General features: G+C 49.3%; 1 protein-coding gene across 1 annotated transcript in view; it reads right to left on the bottom strand.

Annotated features, from left to right (window-relative positions):
* The window catches only part of KIF3C (kinesin family member 3C), a 55,365-nt gene that overhangs the window by 23,918 nt on the left and 12,026 nt on the right, over positions 1–19,421 (bottom strand). Inside the window, exons 2-5 of the mRNA XM_032172452.2 lie at positions 6,148–6,249; positions 5,348–5,470; positions 4,074–4,192; positions 1,616–1,732 (exon numbers count right to left, since the gene is read on the bottom strand). Coding sequence (XP_032028343.1) covers positions 1,616–1,732; positions 4,074–4,192; positions 5,348–5,470; positions 6,148–6,249 — 461 coding nt within the window. The remainder of the gene's footprint in view (positions 1–1,615; positions 1,733–4,073; positions 4,193–5,347; positions 5,471–6,147; positions 6,250–19,421) is intronic.

Below are 19,421 nucleotides of genomic sequence, written 5' to 3' on the forward strand. Positions count from 1 at the left end.
CACCACGCCCAGCAGAAAGACCTTTTCTTTTCTTTTTTTTTTTTTTTTGAGACGGAGTCTTGCTCTTGTTGCCCAGGCTGGAGCACAATGGCGTGATCTGGGCTCACTGCAACCTCCGCCTCCTGAGTTCAAGCGATTCTCCTGCTTCAGCCTCCCTAGTAGCTGGGATTACAGATGCCTGCCACCACGCCCAGCTAAATTTTTTTGTATTTTTAGTAAAGATGGGGTTTCACTATGCTGGCCAGGCTGGTCTCAAATTCTTGACCTCAGGCCATCCACCTGCCTCAGCCTCCCAAAGTGCTGAGATTACAGACTTAAGCCACCAAGCCTGGCTAGAAAGAACTTTTCTAAGCATAAGATAACCCTTCAGAGCGAAGCCTCGCCAGCATCCAAATCCAGCAAATGTCACTGGAGCAGTGGTTTTCTAGCCTGGCTTCAAATGCAGAATCACAAAACCTAAGACCTGGGATCCTTTAAATCAGACTCTCTGAAGCCCAACTCATAGGTATTCTAGCTGCAGCCAGGGTGGAAAACCTCTGTGATAGCTGATGTACTCTTGAGAATCTCTACCTAGATTGGAAAGGTGGATTGTAGGTGCAAAGTGATACCATTGAAAAGTCCTCTATTCATGTGCTTGCCACTTACAAACTTATGTGGTATCACCTTAAGTAAAATCAGCCTTTAAGAAAGATCAAATAGGCATCTAAGCTATAGTTATTAAAAAAAAAAAAAAAAGAAGAAAAGAAAAGGAAGAAAGGAAAAAAAAAAAAACCAACTAGGCATCTGATGCTTCAGTGAGAAGCTGTAGACCTCTTGCTAGCTTCCCATCCCAGATTTAGGGAGACTCTTGCCCTATTTTAACATTAATATTCTAGAGAGAGCAAAGAATCTCCAGGAAGGTGCACTGGTGTCCAGCCTCCTAAGCACCTCTCTCTACATATTTGCAATTAAGGGCCCATGGTTCAGCCGGGCAAGGCCTCCCTCTGTTGGGATGTTCTTCATGGCCACCAGCAGAGGGAGCCACACACCCAGCCAATGGCCGCAGCTGCACCCAAGGGCTAGGACGTGGAAACAGGTGGAAATGCTGAATCACCCGGATGAGCGAGCCCACTGAGATTGGATCACAGCTCTATCACATCATGATCTGATTACTTATTTCCCACTGGACTGTGAGCTCGGACCATGTCTAATTTATCTTCTGTCTCCTGAGTCTTGCACAGCCATCCGGCACACAGTAGTGCTTGGCAAATATTAACTGTGGTTGCTATTTCGGGCATCTGACAAATGAATATTCACCAGACCTGGCCAGATGTTAGCATTTGCTAGGATTCTCAAGAGGCTGAGATGCTCTTCCTCCCTCCCGAGATCCCTCACAAGGTATTTTCTGCATCCCAGGCCAATGAGACACTTTTTTTCTCAGAACACCCTTCCATCATAAGAGACCCCTACAAATTAGATCCTGAGAAATTCATCCCCCATCGGCATCCTCCCCATCTTTTCCCCAATCCACAAAACATCTTGTTTCCCTGCAGGCAGGGCCTCAAGCCCCTCGCCAGCCCCAACCTGGGGTGGACCCACAAGTCCCCCAGCCCAGACAGCTGGGTTAGAGACTCACACGCCAGCTGGCACCAGTGGCTGGAACTTCCACTGCTCCTCCTCACAGTCCAGGAAAAGCCGGTTCATGATCTTGTTCTTCTCCTCCGGGGGGATGAAGTTCTCGATGATTAGGTACCTGGGAGCAGGAATGAAGGAGCGATGGGAAACTGGGTGAGCGAGAGACCACGCGGTGCATGTGAGGGTTGAAGGATTAGAAGCAACAAGCCAAGAGGCAGAGGGGGCCGGGTGAGGTGGCTCACGCCTGTAATCCTAGCAATTTGGGAGGCCGAGGCGGGTGGATCATGAGGTCAGGAGATCGAGACCATCCTGGCTAACACGGTGAAACACTATCTCTGTCTCTACTAAAAATACAAAAAAAAAAATTAGCCGGGCGTGGTGGTGGGCGCCTGTGGTCCCAAGCTACTCAGGAGGCTGAAGCAGGAGAATGGTGTGAACCCAGGAGGTGGAGCCTGCAGTGAGCCAAGATCACACCAGTGCACTCCAGACTGGGCGACAGAGCGAGACTCCGTCTCAAAAAAATAAGTTAATTAATTAATGTATTTATTTATTAAAAAAAGAGGCAGAAGCAATGTGGAGGTGGGAAAATCAAGAAGTTAAGGGGAAAGGATCCCTACAGAAATACTGCAGCTTGAAAAATCACTGCTTCTAATAGGTACACAAAAATAGAAAAATGAATAAACACTATTATTTGATAGCACAATAGGCTGACTATAGTCAATAACTTAATTGTGTATATATGTGTGTGTGTGTATATATATATATATATATGGGTTTTTTTTTTGAGACAGTTTTGCACTTGTTGCCCAGGCTGGAGTGCAGTGGTGCGATCTCGGCTCACTGCAACCTCCACCTCCCAAGTTCAAGTGATTCTTCTGCCTCAGCCTCCTGAGTAGCTGGGATTACAGGCACACACCACCACACCCAGCTAATTTTTGTATTTTTAGTAGAGATGGGGTTTCACCACATTGGCCAGGCTGGTCTCAAACTCCTGACCTCAGGTGATCCACCTGCCTCGGCCTCCCAAAGTGCTGGGATTACAGGTATGAGCCGGCCAACTGTATATTTTAAAATAACTTAAAGAGTGTAACTGGATTGTTTGTAACTTGAAGAACAGATGTTTGAGGGGATGGATACCCCATTCTCCATGATGTGCTTAGTTCACATTGCACGCCTGTATCAAAACATCTCATGTGGCCAGACGAGGTGGCTCATGCCTGTAATCCCAGCCCTTTGGGAGGCCGAGGTGGGCAGATCACCTGAGGTCAGGGGTTTGAGACCACCCTGGCCAACATGGCGAAACTCCATCTCTATTAAAAATGCAAACATTAGTCAGGTGTGGTGGCAGGCGCCTGTAGTCCCAGCTACTCAGGAGGCTGAGGCAGAAGGACCGCTTGAACTGGGGAGGTGGAAGTTGCAGTGAGCCAAGACTGCACCACTGCACTCCAGGGTGGATGATAGAGCAATATTCCATCTCCAAAAAAAAAAAAAAATCTAATGTATCCCATAAATATTAATATATACACCTACTATATATACACATTTTTAAAAATAATTTTTAAAACAAATTTTAACATAATTTTTTTTTTTTTTGAGAGGGAGTCTTGCTCTGTCATTTAGGCTGGAGTGCAGTGGCTCCATCTCAGCTCACTGCAAGCTCTGCCTCCCAGGTTGACACCATTCTACCTCAGCCTCCCGAGTAGCTGGGATTACAGGCACCCGCCACCACGCCCGGCTGATTTTTTATATTTTTAGTAGAGGTGGGGTTTCTCCATGTTAGCCAGGATGGTCTTGATCTCCTGACCTCGTGATCCGCTGCCTCAGCCTCCCAAAGTGCTGGGATTACAGGCATGAGCCACTGCGCCTGGCCTTTTTTTTTGAGACGTTGTCTTGCTCTGTCGCCCAGGCTGGAGTGCAGTGGCACAATCTCGGCTCACTGCACCCTCCACCTCCCAGGTTCAAGCAATTCTGCCTCAGCCTCCTGAGTAGCTGGGATTACAGGCGCGCGCCACCATGCCCAGCTAATTTTTGTATTTTTAGTAGAGACGGGGGTTTCACCATGTTGATCAGGCTGGTCTCGAACTCCTGACCTCAGGTGATCCACCCACCCCGGCCTCCCAAAGTGCTGGGATTACAGGTGTAAGCCACTGCGACCGGCCCTAAAAATAATTTTAAAAAAATTTAAAATCACTGCTTCTTATGCAAAGATGGTAGCCTCAGGGCCTTCGGAGTTACTTTTGGCCAGCACCTAGCGTCCATTTTGAGACGTTGATCAAATACAGGCAGAGGAGGTAGAAGAAACTCCAGCATGTGGGCCCATCCCTCAGCCCTCAGACGCATTTTTTTCCTAAGGGACTCATGGAAGAGGAGACAGTCAGGATGAGGCCTTAGGGAAGGAGAGGCCTGAGTAATAATGGCTGACTGTGGGGACCCGGGAGGAAAAGAGCTGCGGGCCCTACTTGAGCTTGAGTTCGCGGGTCTGCTCGTTCTGCGCCTCCTCCAGGTCCTGCCGCACGCGGATGTACTCATCATGCTGGTCCTGGATCTCCGCCTTCACCGCCTGCAGCTTGGCGTAGAGCTGGGTGGGGACAGGTGCCACTCAGAGGCTGCTTGGTGTGGCAGCGAGGCCCCAGTCACCCAGCCTGGGCCGCAGGGCTGCAGGCTCAGAGTCCACCGACTCAGCCCAGGATGAGGCTGGGGGTCCTTTTCTGAACTCCCCGCTGTGCCCAACCCACCACGAATTGGGCTGGGCTATTGAAAGGGGTGCCCCGCCCTCCTACACTGAGGCCTGTGGCCATTGCCTGCTCTTTCTCAGCTGCAATCAGCATCGTAGAATGTTCAAACGGGAGGGGACCCCAGGGACCTTTTGGTCCAATACCCTCCTTTCATAGATGAGGAAGCCAGGCACAGACTTGTTCAAGGTCACACAACCAGCCAATAGAAGAGCCGGAACTAGGACCCAGGGCTCATTTGGAGACCCAGCTCAGGGAGCAGGAAGCCTGAACGAGTTTGGAACGTGACTCCTCCCACTCCAGTCTCTTCAGGGGCTCTCAAAAGTGGGCTGTGGAGGCAGCATGGCCATCCTGCTCCTCTCCAAAGCCACTGAGGGCTGGGTCCGTGGTAACTGCCACAATGGCAGTGCCTCTGCCAGGCCTGCCCCGGGGCAGCCACATCAGCCACCCCAAAGGGTCTCCAGGTTTTTCCCAGAATCCAAGCTGGAGCTTTGCCGCTTCCTGCCCTAGATCCCCCTCACATGTACATGTCTTTCCCTTGCCACAGGCTTTGCAGGGTCCTGGTGAGCGGCTATTCTCATCCCTCGACATGTCCTTGAGGGCCTTACGCTCCCCGCCTGAGCTTCCCGGGGTCCCAGTCTCCTCCTCAGCCTCCCTGTATTCCCCTGGCCCTGCTCCAGGCCCAGCTATCCCAACTGTGACTCACTGGTGACACTGAACGGGGAAATCACCCAGGACCATGAGGATGGTAACTCTGGATACTGCAAGCGACAGAGTTTGCAGCCTGTCACAGCCCACCCTGGCCCAGGAGAAAAGGCTCTACTCCACCCCCAGCCCCCGCCTCCTGTCTCCCCCTGTTGCTCACCCCCGAGGCCAAGCCATGTCACTTAGGGGTTCAGCAGTTCCAGCCAAATGGGGAGGAGTCCCTGAAGCACACACCCCTTGGGCAGAGACTGCTGGGCCTCCAGCACACCTTGACCGGTCCTGCTGCAGCGTCTCACCTTCTTGAGTTTCTTGGTTTTGACCTCCACCTCCTGCTGCAGGGACGTGTAGGTGCCCCGGAGCTCCATGGTCTCCTCGTCCCGGAGCATCATCTCCTGCTGCATCTCCCGCTCGCGACGTTTCTAGGCCAAGGACGGGCAGTGTGGCTCAAAGGAGCAGTGCATACTCGGGAGGGCCAGGAAAGCTCTGGGGACTGGCTCACTCTGCCTGTCTCGGGACCTGGCTTCACCATGGCCCATGGCCCACATCCACTGCTCCCACCCAATCCTGCAGAGCCCCTGGGAACCCTCCTCTCAGTTCCTAGGGCCATGCCTTTGCCAGGCTCCGCCCCATGTGGATGGAGACTCCAGCCCTAAGAGCTGGCCTACTCCAGGGGCGTTAGTCACACAGATGGAGGCACATCACACTGCCTTCCAAGCTGCCTCACCCTCTCCCCAATAGTGTAATGGTTGATTGGTAAGACCAACAAATTGTGGTTCTTGATGATTTAGGGAACCAGTCATACAGCTGGCAAAGAACTCGCACCACCTTGTGGAAGGCCCAGGAATTAGTACCAGGTGGCTTGTGGAGGCTGATGTTATGGAGAGCTATCACGTCCTCTAGGCCACCAGCTAGCAGTGCCCCTGCCAAAGGGAAGACCCTGGGCTAGTAGACCTGTGGGACCCAGGGTGGCATGTCTGAGATTCTCAGCACTGTAATTCCAGAGATCCAGAGTCCACCATGGTTTACGGCCCTACACCTCCCAGACATGAGCTGCAGGCCACACTCTCCAAGGGGACCTGGCACCTGGATGCCCTACCTGCTCGGCAATCTCCTGCCTCTTCAGTTCCAACATCTTCTGCTGTTCGTTGGTGTGATCCATGATGTTCCTGCCCCCGATGAGGAGCTTGCTCTCCATGGCCTGGGGACACAGGGGTTGGGAGGTGGGCTTTGCAAAGGGTCCACAACATTGCCAGCTGGAGAGATTTTGCTTCCCTGCTCTGTGGTCCTTCTGGGAGTGGACACAAGATGTGTCCCGGATGGGGCCTGTGGCTTTCAGGGAGAATGGAGTTTTCCCCTCCAGCGTCTCAGGTCCCAGCACAAGGCTCTTATTGTCAGCAGGAACACTAGGGAGGCAGAGAGGGTGCCCCTTGGGGAATCTAGGGCAACCGATATGTTTGCTTTGGGTACACAGGAAAGGTTGGTTCACCAGGGCTAGGAGGAGGATGGGGGTGGCAACCTAATCCTGGCAACCAGGACCCAGCTGGTGTTGAGGATTGGGAAAGACAAGATACAGTCACCAGGTAGCCCAGCCTTTAGCTAACTGGCTTCCAACTCAGGAAGACAGCTCTCAACACAGGCAGCAGGAAAGGGTCTAAATCTTCAGCTGATGTGGAAAGCAGAAGAAAAGCCAAAGGGAGCAGACTGCACAGCGAGAAGGCACAGCACAGGCCCAGCACAGCAGGAGCTTCGGAGAGGGCCAGGGAGACTCGGTTCTACCCACTTACCTCGAGGCTTTGGGCAAATTATTCCCTTCAGGTCTGTCATCTACAATATTGGAACACTGCCTATGTTCCAGGATGGCTGGCAAACATTTGCTGAGTGCTAAGTATCTATTAGATGCTGAGCTAAGCCTTTAACACCATGGTTTCCATCCTCCCCTAAGAGGGACTATTCTCCTCCCCATTTAACAAATGAAGACATTGAGAATGACCAGCCTAAGGCCATGCAGCTATTGAGTAGCAAAGAGGAGAGATTTGAACCTCGCACCCCCAGTCTCACTCTGTGAAAGTCCCTGGTCAGTGCTTTGGAATCTGAAGCTGAAATAATGTCAGATTTGTGTAAACTGTGACTACATAAAATGTATTTTCAAGAGGGTGCTGTCGGCAGCCTCTCAAAACCTATTCTGGTTTGGGGGGTGCCTGATTTGAAATTTTAGAAAATGAAAATAAGAAGAAGGTGCTGTCCCAGGGTACCCAGCTGTCCTCTGGCTTCATCACGGGCCTCCTGGAAGGTTAAAATCACCTTGAACCAGTGGAAAAAGCTGGCTGCTTCTCCGCTGGAATTGTTTCCAGTAGAAACAGCTGACCTGCCTAAGGGATCTCAAAGCAGGGGGTGCGGTCAGACTTGGGGAGCAGGAGACCACCTGTAAGAGCCACATCACTGGGAACACAGCCAGACAGGGGTTAACAGTGACTTTCGGGAGGTCAGGGACTGGGCTGTGTGAGGCTTTGTCACCCAAAGACACTGAGCAAGTTGGGCCAGCCAGAGAGGCACGAGCCTCATTCCAGCCCCACACAGCCTCAGAGGCCAAGGCAGGAGGAAGAGGCCTTGAACCCTGGAGGCTGTCCATGCTGCCACTGCAGCCGCCGGTGCTCCTGGTTAATGATCTCCCCCCTTACCCCATCGCCTTGTCACAGACCTAAACCCATCCTAGGCTCCTCCTTCACACTCCAGGTCAGCATTTGCAGGACCGTGAGAGGGAAGAATCCCTTACACTGCACCCTCAGCGACTCACCTGCCTCGCCTCATCCCTGCCCTGCCTCGCCTCATCCCTGCCCTGCCTCTCAACCGCTGACTCTGGCCAGTGGGTCAAGGCCATCAAACCTGCTCCTGGGTGTGGCTCCCACCATCCCCCATTTTTCATTCTCACTGATACCTGCTGGCTTCATTGCAGCCCCCACAACTCTCCTGGACCACTGCTGTGGTATCCTCACTGCCTCAGTGTCCCTTTCCACCCCTCTGCCACATGACACCCAGGCGGATCCACTAAAAACACAACTCTGGGCTGGGGACGGTGGCTCACGCCCGTAATCCCAACACTTTGGGAAGCCGAGGTGGGCGGATCACCCGAGGTCAAGAGTTCGAGATCACCCTGACCAACATGGTGAAACCCCAGCTCTACTAAAAACACAAAAATTAGCTGGGCTTGGTGGCATGCACCTGTAGTCCTAGCTACTCAGGAGGCTGAGGCAGAAGAATCGGTTGAACTAGGGAGGAGGAGGCTGCAGTGAGCCGAGATCATGCCATTGCACTCCAGCCTGGGTGACAGAGTGAGACTTCGTCACAAAACAAACCAAACAAAAAAAAAACCCCAGCACAACTCTGAATGCTTGCTCCTTGGCTTCAAACTACTGAATGGACCCTCCATTCCTTGCAGAATGAAACCCAAGGTCAGCTGCAGTGACAGGCCACGGGAGCTGGCCTGGCTTCCCGGTTCCTCTCACCACTTATGCTCCCCGTGTGCTCTGTACTCCAGCCTCACCAAAAGAATTCCAGCTCCCTGGGGGCCTGGCGCGGTGGCTCATGCCTGTAATCCCGGCACTTTGGGAGGCCAAGGCAGGCGGATCACCTGAGATCGGAAGTTCAAGACCAGCCTGACCAACATGGAGAAACCCCATCTCTACTAAAAATACAAAATTAGCTGGGCATAGTGGCACATGCCTGTAATCCCAGCTACTCAGGAGGCTGAGGCAGGAGAATCGCTTGAACACGGGAGGCTGGAGGTTGTGGTGAGCCGAGATCACGCCATTGTACTCCAGCCTGGGCAACAAGAGCAAAACTCCGTCTCAAAAAAGAAAAAAAGAATTCCAGCTCCCTCAATGTGCCATGGCATTTCACAAGCACCTGGGTTCCTCCTCCCACTCCACATCTAACTGGAAAACTGCTACTTATTCTGCAAGACACACCTTAACCATTGGGAAATTTTCCCTGATCCCCTTGAAATTGCTCTTTTGGGCCCCCTCAGTAACCAGGCCATATTCCTACTATTTCTCATAATAGAATTATTATTCATTTACATGCTGTCCACCCTGTGAGCTCCCGCAGGGCAGCAGTCATATTTTACTCATATCTCTGGGTCCCTGGACTTAGCTCAGTGCTTGGCAGATAACAAGTGCTAAAATACGTATTTGATGAACCAAACAGAATCCTTGGGGGTTGTCCCAGAGTGGGTTCCAGGTCCCTTCCTTGGGCTCTCTTTTTTTTTTGGCAGTGGTGCGATCTTGGCTCACTGCAACCTTCACCTGCCAGGTTCGAGCGATTCTCCTGCCTCAGCCTCCCACGTAGCTGAGACTACAGGCACATGCCACCACACCCAGCTAATTTTTGTATTTTTAGTAGTGATGGGGTTTTGCCATGTTGGCCAGGCTGGTGTCGAACTCCTGACCTCAAGTGATCCGCCCGCCTCGGCCTCCCAAAGTGCTGGAATTACAGGCGTGAGCCACTGCACCAGGCCACCTTGGACTCTCTTTATCCCAGTTTCTCCTCCTCCCATTCATCAATCCACACTCACTGTCACGGGGCCCAATCATCTGGGGAACCTGGCAGGAGGGGTGGGGTGGGCGTGAGAGAAAAGAGAAGAACCACACGGAGGAGGCCCCTACTGTTGTGGACCATGGATACCTGATCCCCTAACTACTGGCTCACAGGTCTTCAGGAGCCTGCTGTCTGGCCTGGCCTCTGAATCTGGGACACGCTTGTCCATTTCAACCCTGAGACTTTTCATTTTCCCCAGCATTTTATGTGGCTCTAGCATTCTTTATTCTTTGACACCTATAATCAAAAGACACTTGTTCTCAAATTTCGCTGCATGTTAGAATCACCTGGGGAGCTTTTTTAAAACTCCAGAGCCAGGTGTGGTGGCTCATGCCCGTGGTCCCCGTTGTTTGGGAGGCTGAGGCGGAGGATCGCTTGAGCCCAGGGGTTCAAGATCAGCTTGGGCAACATAGCAACGCCCCATCTCAAAAATAAATAAGCAAATCAAATAAGAAATTCAGACCTAGTGAATTGAGATCCATATTGTACTGAGATTCCCAGGTAATTTGGATGCACATAAATGTTTGAAAAGGTCTGCTGTAAGGAGCATGCATATTATTAGCACTATCATTTTTCCAGTGAAAGCTCACAGAGGTTATGTAACCCATCCAAGGTCACATCATGGCCCCCTCAGTAACCAGGCCATATTCCTACTATTTCTCACGATAGAATCATTATTCGCTTACATGCTCTCTCGCCTATAAGTTCCCTCAGGACAGCAATCATATCTTACGCATATCTCAGGGTGCCTGGACTTAGCACAGTGCTTGGCAGATAACCATCTGTGAGCTTTCACTGGAAAAATGATAGTTATACGCCTCTCATTAAATTTAAATGGAGATCCAGCTGAGCAGGATGGCTTATGCCTATAATTGCAGCACTTTGGGAGGCTGAAGTGGGTGGATCCCTTGAGTCCAGGAGTTCAAGACCAGCCCAAGTAACATGGCAAAACCTATCTCTATAAAAAATATAAAAATGGGTCGGGCATGGTGGTGTGGGCCTGTGGTCCCAGCTACTCGGAAGGCTGTGGCAGAAGGATCACTTGAGCCTGGAAGGTTGAGGCTGCAGTGAGCTGAGATCGCGCCAATGCACTTTAGCTTGGGTAACAGTGAGACCCTGTCTCAGAAAAAGAAAGAAAATTAAAAACAAAAAACTTAAATGGAGACCCGGCCCAGGCCTGCCTGGCTCCAAAGCCCAAGCTCTTCTATTGCAGGGGCTGTGGTGACTCCTTTAGGAAGCAGAACCTGCTAAAGGAAATCAACATGTTTCCGGCAAGAGGAAATGGTGTCTGACTGATCTCTGAGAGTTCTTTCAGAATGGGATGGAATAGGTTATTACAGCACATGGGGAAGCCAATGACCAGAAGTCTGGAGGTTAAAGCGCTCCTGGTAAGGTTGCACATTAGAGGTTATTCAAAGTTACATGGGGAGTGAGGAGATGGAGAAAGGGGAAGTGAACTAGGGAAAGGAAACAGAAATAAACAGGTATTTCTCTGGATGGAAAGGCGCTCAAGTGTGAAACAACAGGACTAATCTCTGAAGCTGTGCAAGAAGGAGTGCAAGGGTGAAATATCCAACTTCACAGACAACCCCGAATCCTCCTAGGTGGTAAAGTACAAGAGAATTTCTAGCCTATGTGAGCTGACAAAAAATGGCAGATGAGTGTCAATTACAATTTTACATTTTGGAGAAAAGGAATCCTAACTCTACTAATTAAATGATAGCCATGGGCAATCAGTTATAAGCCCTAAAAAGGGGAGGAGAAGGAGGAGTTGAACACTCCATTGTTCCCAGAAGACACTGGCTGAATATGCTGCCACAGCTAAAAAAGTCAGTAGTATCTGCCCAGGCACCATCATGAAGGCTTTTTGGAAACAAAACATTATACCCTCATATAAAACCATGATGCGGCTGAATCGGGAGTACTGTGTGTAGTTCTCTTACTGCATCTCCAGAGACATAAAGGAGAGAGAAGATCAAGAGAAGGGAGGCTTAGGCCGGGCGCAGTGGCTCAAGCCTGTAATCTCAGCACTTTGGGAGGCCGAGGCAGGAGAATCGCTTGAACCCGAGGCGGAGGTTGCAGTGAGCTGAGATCGTGCCGCTGCACTCCTGCCTGGGTAACAGAACGAGACTCCATCTCAAAAAAAAAAAAAAAAAAAAGAAGAAAAAGGATTCTTTGTTCTGAAAAAGACAAAGAAATTTAAGAGGATACGTCTGGAAATGAAACAATCAAAAGTGGGGATAAAAAGTAAAGATCCAGGCCGGGCGCAGTGGCTCACGCCTGTAATCCCAGCACTATGGGAGGCCGAGGCGGGTGGATCACGAGGTCAAGAGATCGAGACCATCCTGGCTAACACAGTGAAACCCCGTCTCTACTAAAAACACACAAAAAATTAGCCGGGCGTGGTGGCGGGTGCCTGTAGTCCCAGCTACTCGGGAGGCTGAGGCAGGAGAATGGTGTGAACCTGGGAGGCAGAGCTTGCAGTGAACCGAGATCGCGCCACTGCACTCCAGCCTGGGCGACAGAGCCAGACTCTGTCTCAAGAAAAAAAAAAAAAAAAAAGGAAAGATCCAGGCTTTTCCAATCCATCCTGGCACGTAGAGTAAGAGCTCACGCCTTGAGGTTTGACAGCAGCAGTTTTTAGGACAAACGAAAAGGAGTTTTACTGTTTATAGAAGGTAATACATTTGCAAAATTTGTTACTTCAAGAGTTAACCCTGGAGGAAATACTTACCAGTCTATTAAAGAATTCTGGGGACACATTTTTAACCCTTTATTGTCTCTCTCTCCTTTCAGAAAAAAAGAATTGCACAAACATCAAAATCACCATAGAAATAAAATGACAAATGCCACATATTCCCTACCATGGCTACTTGGTTTCTTTCATTTTCCTTGTTTTTTTTTGTTTGTTTGTTTGTTTTTATTTTTTGAGACAGAGTTTCGCTCTTGTTGCCCAGGAGTGCAATGGCATGATCTCGGCTCACCGCAACCTCCACCTCTCGGGTTCAAGTGAAGTGATTCTCCTGTCTCAGCCTCCCAAGTAGCTGGGATTACAGGCGCGCACCACCACACCTGGCTAATTTTGTGTTTTTGTAGAGACGGGGCTTCTCCATGTTGGTCAGGCTGGTCTCGAACTCCCAAACTCAGGTGATCTGCCCACCTCAGCCTCCCAAAGTGCTGGGATTACAGGCACGAGCCACCGCGCCCAGCCCTTTTTTCATCTCTATGGACATAGTATAAACACAAGCTTATGTCTTGCTATTTCCACTTTACCTAATATATATATACACATACACACACATATATATATACATATACATGTATCTATATACACGTGTATATATACGTATATATGTGTATATAGATACATGTGTATATGTATATATACGTATATATGTGTGTAGATACACGTGTATATTATATATACATATATATCATATGTATATAGATACATGTATATGTATATATACGTATATATATGTGCGTGTGTGTGTGTGTGTGTGTGTATATATACATATATACTTTTTTTTTTTTTTGAGACAGAGTCTCACTCTGTCACCCAGGCTGGAGTGCAGTGATGCAGTCTCAGCTCACTGAAACCTCCCGCCTCCCAGGTTCAAATGATTCTCCTGCCTCGGCCTCCTGAGTAGCTGGGACCCACCACCATGCCTGGCTAATTTTTGTATTTTATTGTAGAGACAGGGTTTTGCCATGTTGCCCAGGCTGGACTCAAGGGAGCCACCTGCCTCGGCCTCTCAACGTGCTGTGATTACAGGTGTGAGCCACCACTCCCAGCCTAATTTTTCGCTTTTTTAGGTGACTTTCTTAGAAATTTCAGGAGAGGACAAAGGGTTATAAACATTTTGTGTATCTTGGAACATATTGTCAATTGTCATTCTAATGACTTAAACTACTGCAAGCAGTAAATAATGGAACCATTTTTATCACAGCATCATAGGCATGAAGTATTATTATTATTATTATTATTATTATTTTGAGACAGAGTCTCACTTCATTGCCCAGGCTGGAGTGCAGTGGCACCATCTCGGCTCACTGCAACCTGTGCCTCCCAGGTTCAAGCGATTCAAGTGCCTCAGCCTCCTGAGTAGCTGGGATTACAGACGTGTACCACCACACCTGGCTAATTTTTGTATTTTTAGTAGAGATGGCGTTTCACCATGTTGGCCAGGCTAGTCTCAAACTGCTGACCTTGTGATCCGCCCACCTCGGCATCCCAAAGCGCTGGGATTACAGGCGTGAGCCACCATGCCTGGCTCCGCATGAAGTATTATTACTTTAAAAATTTGTTATGGCTAGACACAGTGGCTCATACCTGTAATCCCAACACTTTCGGAAACCGAGGGAGGTGCATTTTTTGAGACCAGGAGCTCGAGACTAGCCTGGCCAACATGGCAAACTCTCATCTCTACTAAAAAGACAGAAATTAGCTGGGCATGGTGGCGTGCACCTGTAATCCCAGCTACTCAGGGAGCTGAGGCACAGGAATCGCCGGAGGTTGCAGTGAGCCAAGATCACACCACTGTACTCCAGCCTGGGCCACAGAGCAAGACTCTATCTCGAAAATAAAATAAATAAAATAAAATAAAAATAAACATTTGTTATAATAATAGATATAAAATCGAGCCTCTGCATTCATTTTATATTCTCCATACCTTTAAGGTGGTCTTGTGGAGGCCTGAGCTTTCCTTTCCCAACATACTCTATATTGTGTTTTTAAAACCTTTTTGGTGATTTTTCTTTTTCCATTAGAGACGGGGTCTTGCTCTGTTGCCCAGGCTGGAATGTAGTGGCATGATCAGAGCTCACTGTAGCCTCCAGCTCCTGGGCTCAAACGATCTTCCCACCTCAGCCTTCTGACCAGCATGCCCGGCTAATTTTTTTGGTGATTTTCAAGTGAAGAGATGGACCTCAGATTCAAAATGAAATTTTTTGTTTATTCAGCCCCCACCTTCCCCAGCTATCCACACCCAGGCCCAAGTCCTCCTCACTCAAAGGCTACCAACTCACCCAGTTCTGGAAGCCACCTGGACACTATCAGGCATAATTTGAGCTGCCAGTCAGGCCTGGGGTCTGATGTATTAGCCAAGCATGACTGCTGAGTCCCCAAGTCCCAGGCCTCCTTCCTCCCTCTTTCCCATTACAGGAGTCTCAAGACCAGCTCCTGGGCTGGTTTCTGCTCATGTGCTTCCGTGTTGGATCTCCTCTGTGGACCTAGAACTCTGCTTCACAATCTCTCCTGCGGGCTGGGCCCTGGGCTCCATAAAGAGAATCCTGGACGATGACTAACTGGCCACTATCACTCCACCCGTCTGTCCAATGCCCCTGTGTTTCTCTGCCAGCGCTGCCGGGACCCAGCACAGACGTGGTCTGAATGACAACTGAATTTGCCTTATCAGTCACTGGCCAAGTCTTGCCCACTTGCTCAAACCCACACTCTCAGCCAAGCCTGGCTGACAGACCAGTCTTGTGCTGAGAAGAGGGGGCTGGCTCTGGCATGAAATCTGTGGGTGGGCCTCAGTCCAGGTGCAGGGTCTCTGCTCCCTCCTTCTCCCCAGTCTCAGCCCATGCTGTCTGCTTCACTCCCATGCTCGGAAATATGTCACGCATGAGATTCCTTTCTTGGCTTAGAAATAGATTTTTTTCCTTTACTTTTTTATTTCCACATTTGTCTGAGGATACCAGCGGCCATCTCCTCCTTTCTCTCAGAGATCTCGAGCCTTTTCTTTTCTTTTGAGACACTGGATCTCGCTCTGTTGTCCAGGCTGGAGTGCAGTGGTTCACTGCAGCCTGGATGTTCCGGACTCGAGAGATCCTCCCACCTAAGCCTCCCAAATAGCCGGGACTACAGCGCATGAGCCACCACACCCGACTAATTTTTTTAGAGATCTCTATGCTTAACCATCACCTATGAGGGCAGGGAGGGACAGGGATGCCTGAAATCCCTGCGCCTAATTCAGTCTAGAATATACCAAGCAGAGGACGTGAGAATGTGGAATTCCTAGTCTTCAAGAGAAGTTCCCCGAAGCTCTCAGCCATTCCAGTCAATGCTTCTTTTGTAATATCTCAGAGCAAAAGACTATAGGTGGGTGGGCCTGGGGACAGGACTGGGTTTGGTTCTGCTGATTCTAAACAAGTCCAGTGTAACTAAAAGGCCAGCACAGGCTGTGGGGGTGGAAAAGACAGGGCTGGGAGCTCCAGGGCACCATAGTCTCTCACTTGAGAGATGGATTTGAAGGGCAGGGTAACCAAGGGGACTTTGGGAATCGTCAGCCCCAACCCCCATGCTTTATAGATGGGAAACTAAGGCCTAGAGGTGGAGTCCTTGAAGGCTGAGTCTCCTAATTAAGGAATCTTTGTCTAGATGCCCTTTTTGTTTGTTTGTTTTTTTAAGACAGAGTCTCATTTTGTCACCCAGGCTGGAGTGCAGTGGCACAATCTCGGCTCATTGCAACCTCTGCCTCCTGGATTCAAGCAATTCTCCTGCCTCAGCCTCCTAAGTAACTGGAACTACAGGTGCCTGCCACCGCGCCCAGCTAGTTTTTGCATTTTTAGTAGAGATGGGGTTTCACCATGTTGGCCAGGCTGGTCTCGAACTCCTGACCTTAAGTGATCCACCCACCTTGGCCTTCCAAAGTGCTGGGATTACAGGCGTGAGCCACCACGCCCCACCTGTCTAGCTGCTCTTATATTGACTATGTGCTTTCCAAATAACTTCCCAATTTGATTAGGGCCCTGATTCCAGGTATCAGAGGCAGGTCAGCTGCTGTGACAACAGCCAGGTCACTACAGGGACAATGCCAGCTTGTAGACACAGCTGGGGATACTCAGAGGCTCACCTTTAACTATTCCAAGAGCAAATGGAGTGCAAAACCAGAGCGGGGAGAAAGGAGGCCCCAGTACTCATAAAGCACTGACGTGGAAAGCTAGAATGGAGACAGCCAGGCCCAGCCAGCCACTCTTCTGGGAAGATAGCATCAAGTATGATTTTACAAGGACAGAGAAGCCAAACAGGCTCTGCCCTGCCACTGCCACCTATCTGTGACATTCCGCAGGAGACAGGAGTCTCAGATGCAACTGGCCATGTGCCTCGACGGGGTTAACTCCTTTTTACCTTAATCGTCCTATCTGATGCTCACAAGAACCTTATGAGATAACGGTTATGATCCCCATTTGACATAAAAGAAAACTAAGGCCCAGACAGGCGAAGTGATTTGCTCAAGGTTTGGAGCCAGTAAATGGCAGAGTGATATTTGACCACCACCACCCTAACCCCAAGTCCAGTGTCCTTTTCTCCGTTCCATGGCTTTCTTCCAGGTTCAGACAGGAAGGCACCTTGGAGAGAAGCAGCATTTGGTATTTGTACCTTTGCCAAGTCAGGAACCATCAGGAAAGCTCAGAGCCTCCTTGCTTTCTCTTTTGGCTGAAATAGGCAGGGCTCTGCTGCTGCTGCTTCTGCCTGTGTGAGACTCTTATGGGGGTCTCTGAGATAAGTGGGTTAGAGCTCTTAACTGTGTGCTGGCAGGGAGGTTGTCAGAATCCCTAGAGTCCCAGAGAGAGGCTAAAAACTCTGGAAAAATATTTGTGGGAAGGGCCCCTGCACAAGTTCTGTGGTGGAATGATATAAAGGGTGGCTGGGTGTGGGAGTCAGGGTGCTCCAGTCCTGCTACACACTCTGCCACTCTCTTTGCTACAAAACCTAGCTCTTCAGCCCTCTGGACTTCCACTTTCTCATCTGTAAAATGGGGAGAATACCTGCTATCTTTCAGGCCTTGGGTAAGAACAGCAAGTTGGGCTGGGTGAAATGGCTCACGCCTGTAATCCCAGCACTTTGGGAGGCTGAAGCAGGCAGATCACTTGAGCCTAGGAGTTCAAGACCAGCCTGGGCAACATAGTGAGACCCCATCTCTACAAAAATTTTATTTTAAAAATTAGCCAGGTGTGGTGTCATGTGCCTGTAGTCCCATCTCTGTAATCCCATCTGCTTGGGAAGCTGAGGTGAAAGGATTCCTTGAGCCTAGGAGATTGAGACTGTAGTGAGCTGAGATTGCACTACTGCATTACTGCCTGAGTGACAGAGTGAGACCCTGTCTCAAAAAACAGAAACAAAACAAAACAACCAGTGAGTTTGAGAATAGATGTGAAAGTGTTGGTAAGTGATAAAGTACACCCAAATGTTAGTCGCTACTCGCTGTTTCGGTATCTTACTGGTATTTTACCCACCACTTGCCACAAAGAGCAAAAAACAAAACAACAATCTCAACAGACCCCGCTTCCATCTCTTAGAAAATATAGCCACCCCTTCCTTCACAGACCTATTTCTCCTTTTCCAGCTCCCTGATTGTACACGTTGAGGAGTCAGCAGTAAGGGAAGAAGAAATGAAAGAGACAATGGGGAGGGGATGAAGAGTACCATTTTCAGATGAATAATGCTATTTTCAATGATTTCCTTCCCTGGGAGACAAAAATCAGGAGACTGAGTCTGAGTCTCCGCCTTGGATGGCTCAAAACACAACAAAAATGACGAATGGTTCAAGTGCTAGGAATTTCCTTATCAAGAAGGAAACAATTTGAGATCAGAAAAATATTGGCCAAGGGATGAGGTGAGCTGGACTCCAGTCCCAGCCTTGTACTGGACAAGGCAAGGATGCCCAGAAGTGCCTCAGCTCACCTTGAAGAAAAGCAAGAAGGAAACTAATGAGCCCTTCTACTTTAGTGAGAAAACCACGAGCCCCTCAGATCAATGCTTATCTTCACCTTTCCGCCCTATTTCCCTCGCTTATTTATGCCTTTCTAGAGGGTTTCTGTTCAGCAAATCCAGACAACAGAATGTTCCAGTGTCAGAAATGGATGAACCTAAGGATGTATATAGTGTAGTCTGAGCAGTTTACAGATCAGGTGCAGGGCCCAGAGGGGTTAGGTTCGTGGTCCTGGGTCACACAGCCTCTAGGCTCCCAGTCAATGCTGGGTCATTCCTGTCTGTCCTTCACTGTCCTTCATTCAGGCTGGTTTCTAACCCTGGCCTGCTTCCAAGGTGAATCAGCAAATGGTACAGAAAGCAAGGAATCAACCTTTTTTTTTTTCTTTTTTGAGACAGAGTCTTGCTCTGTCACCCAGGCTGGAGTGCAGTGGCGTGATCTCGGCTCACCGCAACATCCGCCTTCCGGGTTCAAGTGATTCTCCTGCCTCCGCCTCCTGAGTAGCTAGAATTACAGGCGTGTGCCACCACACCCAGCTAATTTTTTCATTTTTAGTAGAGACAGGGTTTCACCATGTTGGTCAGGCTGGTCTCGAACTCCTGACCTCAGGTGATCTGCCTGCCTCGGCCTCCCAAAGTGCTGGGATTATAGGTGTGAGCCACTGCGTCCGGCCAGGAATCATCTATTGGTCATTCCTTACAGCTCCTGGGAGGGAAAGTGACTTGTCCAAGGTCACAGGATTACCAATAACTGCATATAATTGAGCATTATTATCAACCCTGGATTTTCCTCAATTATTCATTACCTTTAAGCAAATCTTCTAACTAGGCATTAACATATATCTTTTATATTTCTCCCCCGTCTTTTTTAAACCATAGAACCCTGACAAAGGGCTTTTTCCTTTAAAAAATTCAGATTAGTTTTTGTTTAATTTTTTAAAAGTGGGTGATGGGTGCACCAAAATCTCAGAAATCACCTCTAAAGAACGTATCCATGTAACCAAACACCACCTGTTCCCCCAAAACTATTGAAAAAATAAAAAAATAAAGTCCCAGATGAT

The sequence above is a fragment of the Hylobates moloch genome, unplaced genomic scaffold, assembly GCF_009828535.3.
Source record: "Hylobates moloch isolate HMO894 unplaced genomic scaffold, HMol_V3 SCAFFOLD_13, whole genome shotgun sequence".
Lineage (NCBI taxonomy): Eukaryota > Metazoa > Chordata > Mammalia > Primates > Hylobatidae > Hylobates > Hylobates moloch.